Below are 2,500 nucleotides of genomic sequence, written 5' to 3'. Positions count from 1 at the left end.
AGAAAAGATTTACAAAATTCTAAAGGTACAAAAATGTCCTATAAAATCTCAAAAGTAACACTTTTTTGACATCTGCATTCAATAATTTATGTAACTTCTTTGATTAATATTGCCGTTTAAGAAGTAAAAGTTCTGGGTTTTCGTATTTACAAAACAACAACACTGACTAGCTCGCAACTAGCTATCAGCATTAACCAATACTTCAATGTTAACCATTATAGCTTACGCTTATGTGCTTTGTTGTATTCATAAGTAACAGATTTAGCTGCTTTTAGGACGGACGCTGGAGGCGTAAGAAAGTGGTGTCTATGCGTGTGGGCGTGAGAAATATATCAAATGCGTGTGTCTCACGCAAAATGCGTGAGAGTTGGAAGGTCTGCAAATGGTATATTTTCGAAACAATAACATGTGCCAGATATCTTCACAGGATTGGTTGGAGGGGGAAAGCAATATTTTCCCATAAACGAAATATAATTTCACCTTTGAACAGACGAACATTCCTTGGATAATTTCGGTAAATATTTCAGTGAAACAGCCGGTAACATTTACTTGAACAGCCGGTAAAAATAACCGGTTACCGGCTCTTAACAAGAACCCTGCATGTGACTTTGTAGAGCCCGCAGACCAGCGGGACACTATATACAAGACATACAGCTGTACTTAATCATAGTTAATAGAGGGGAATGGTTATGAAACCCGACAAATTTCTTTTTTGAAGGTTTTTGTTCTCGTTTTTAGCCTCGACCGTGCACAAAACACAATAGTTGTTTACTCCATACTGCGGAACTAACCAATAGAAATGTGTTGGTTACGTAATTCATGCATAGTGTATGAGCGCAAAACAAAAGATTGCGCACAGTCGTTGCACTTTCCAACCTAAATCTTGGCTGCTTTGTTTGCTCTTTTGATGTTCGCCGAGCTTCCAAACCATTCCCCCCTATTAACTATGCCTTAATTGACTGCTCCCCATAGGGGCTTTTTAGGGCCAATGAAACACAGTTAACAAAACGACGGAATAGAACAACAACAACTATTAGGCACCCCAACTGGCTGGAGGCAAACCAGTTGGCTATTTACAATGTACAAGTGCAGCTGGGAAGTTGAACCAGGGACTACCAGGAACAAATTCAACACGTGGTCAGCGCAGGCCTTGAACCCGGGATCTCCGGATCTCAAGGCAAGCGCCCTAACCACTGGGCCACACTGCCACAATTGTTTATTCAGGACCTAGATAAACAACCTAGTTCCCCAGGAGTACTTTTAGCTCAATGGGTTAGAGCATCCAGCCAGTGATATGGAGCTCATAGGTTCAAATTCTGCCTAGGAATCTGGGTTTTTTTATTTGCCTTTCAACCATCACCAAGCAATTCCAACTAGTTTCCCATCCTTCCTACGGGCGAATTACACCTCCATTTAAACAACAACAGTTTCCTTGGCAACACACATTATTATTAATTTTATTATTATAGCCTGCTTGCACATGCATGTATATTGAACATGTAAGGGTTAAAAGGCCTTGATGTTTCCCTAATGTGGCAGCACATGCATGCATGTCCTTGTCTCTCCTACCAAGTGAGGATGGTGAGGGCGATATACCACTGTACTCTACAGTGTAGACTTTAGGACTTGCCCACACTACTTACCCACTTAACTGTAAACTGCGTAACAAGCAGTCTGGCTAAAGTCCCCTACAAAGTATTGTAAATTAGTCCTGAAAAGCCCCGTGGGGAGAGACTAATAGCCTAACTTCACTTCATAAGTTATTAAGTAGAATTTACTGTGTATAAAAATTTCCAGATACATTAATTAAGTTATGGCCAATGTTAATTTTATAGCCACACAGTAATTTACAGGCCTGTGCACCAATGACCTTTGAAATGGACTCTGCCAACAAAAGGCTACTTGTAGCCTCTTGTTTTTTTAAGTACAGTACATGTATGTACATGTATTCTATGTGAGAACTCAAATCACGTTTCAATACCTCCACATCCTCAAATTCATCTGCTGAATCAAAATCGGAACCCCAGCCATCATATTCACCTGAAAATTAAATAATAATTTTTGCACAGCAGCACAATCAACAACTTGTCAAAGATTAATAGAAGTTGATCAATACGTGTACTCATTACTGCTAAACCTTTGGCAAAACTTTGACAAAAATAACCAATAATGTAAAACACATGATTGTTAAGATGGTTAAAAATAATTGTTTGTGTTAAGACCTGTGATACCGCAATTAGTTGAGCTTAATCATCAGCAATTCTAGGGTCTTTCTCAATTTAAACAAAGTACATGATGTACATCCTTACCTTCTTCTTGTTGCAAGACATGCGTTGGAATTGCAGATGGCGATTTTGGCTCTCTTCTTTCCAATGATCCACTTTCGGAACTAAAAAGAATAAAATAAATGAAAATTAATCATTAGTCAGTAAAACAAACAGTGACTTCTAATTATTAACTACTAATCACAGCTTCTTCAGGTACTGTACAAGTTATAAGC

At 38.7% G+C, this 2,500-nt stretch overlaps 1 protein-coding gene across 2 annotated transcripts in view; it reads right to left on the bottom strand.

Moving 5' to 3' along the window:
* LOC138006940 (lymphocyte cytosolic protein 2-like) overlaps positions 1-2,500 on the bottom strand; it is a 46,173-nt gene that overhangs the window by 28,135 nt on the left and 15,538 nt on the right. For both annotated transcript variants that reach the window (XM_068853579.1, XM_068853580.1), the window contains exons 5-6: positions 2,310-2,389; positions 1,982-2,040 (exon numbers count right to left, since the gene is read on the bottom strand). In XM_068853579.1, coding sequence (XP_068709680.1) covers positions 1,982-2,040; positions 2,310-2,389 — 139 coding nt within the window. The remainder of the gene's footprint in view (positions 1-1,981; positions 2,041-2,309; positions 2,390-2,500) is intronic.

The sequence above is a fragment of the Montipora foliosa genome, chromosome 6 (assembly GCF_036669935.1).
Source record: "Montipora foliosa isolate CH-2021 chromosome 6, ASM3666993v2, whole genome shotgun sequence".
In the NCBI taxonomy this organism is placed as follows: Eukaryota; Metazoa; Cnidaria; class Anthozoa; order Scleractinia; family Acroporidae; genus Montipora; species Montipora foliosa.
Note: the sequence above shows the minus strand (reverse complement) of the source record. Positions and strands in the feature narration are given on the sequence as shown.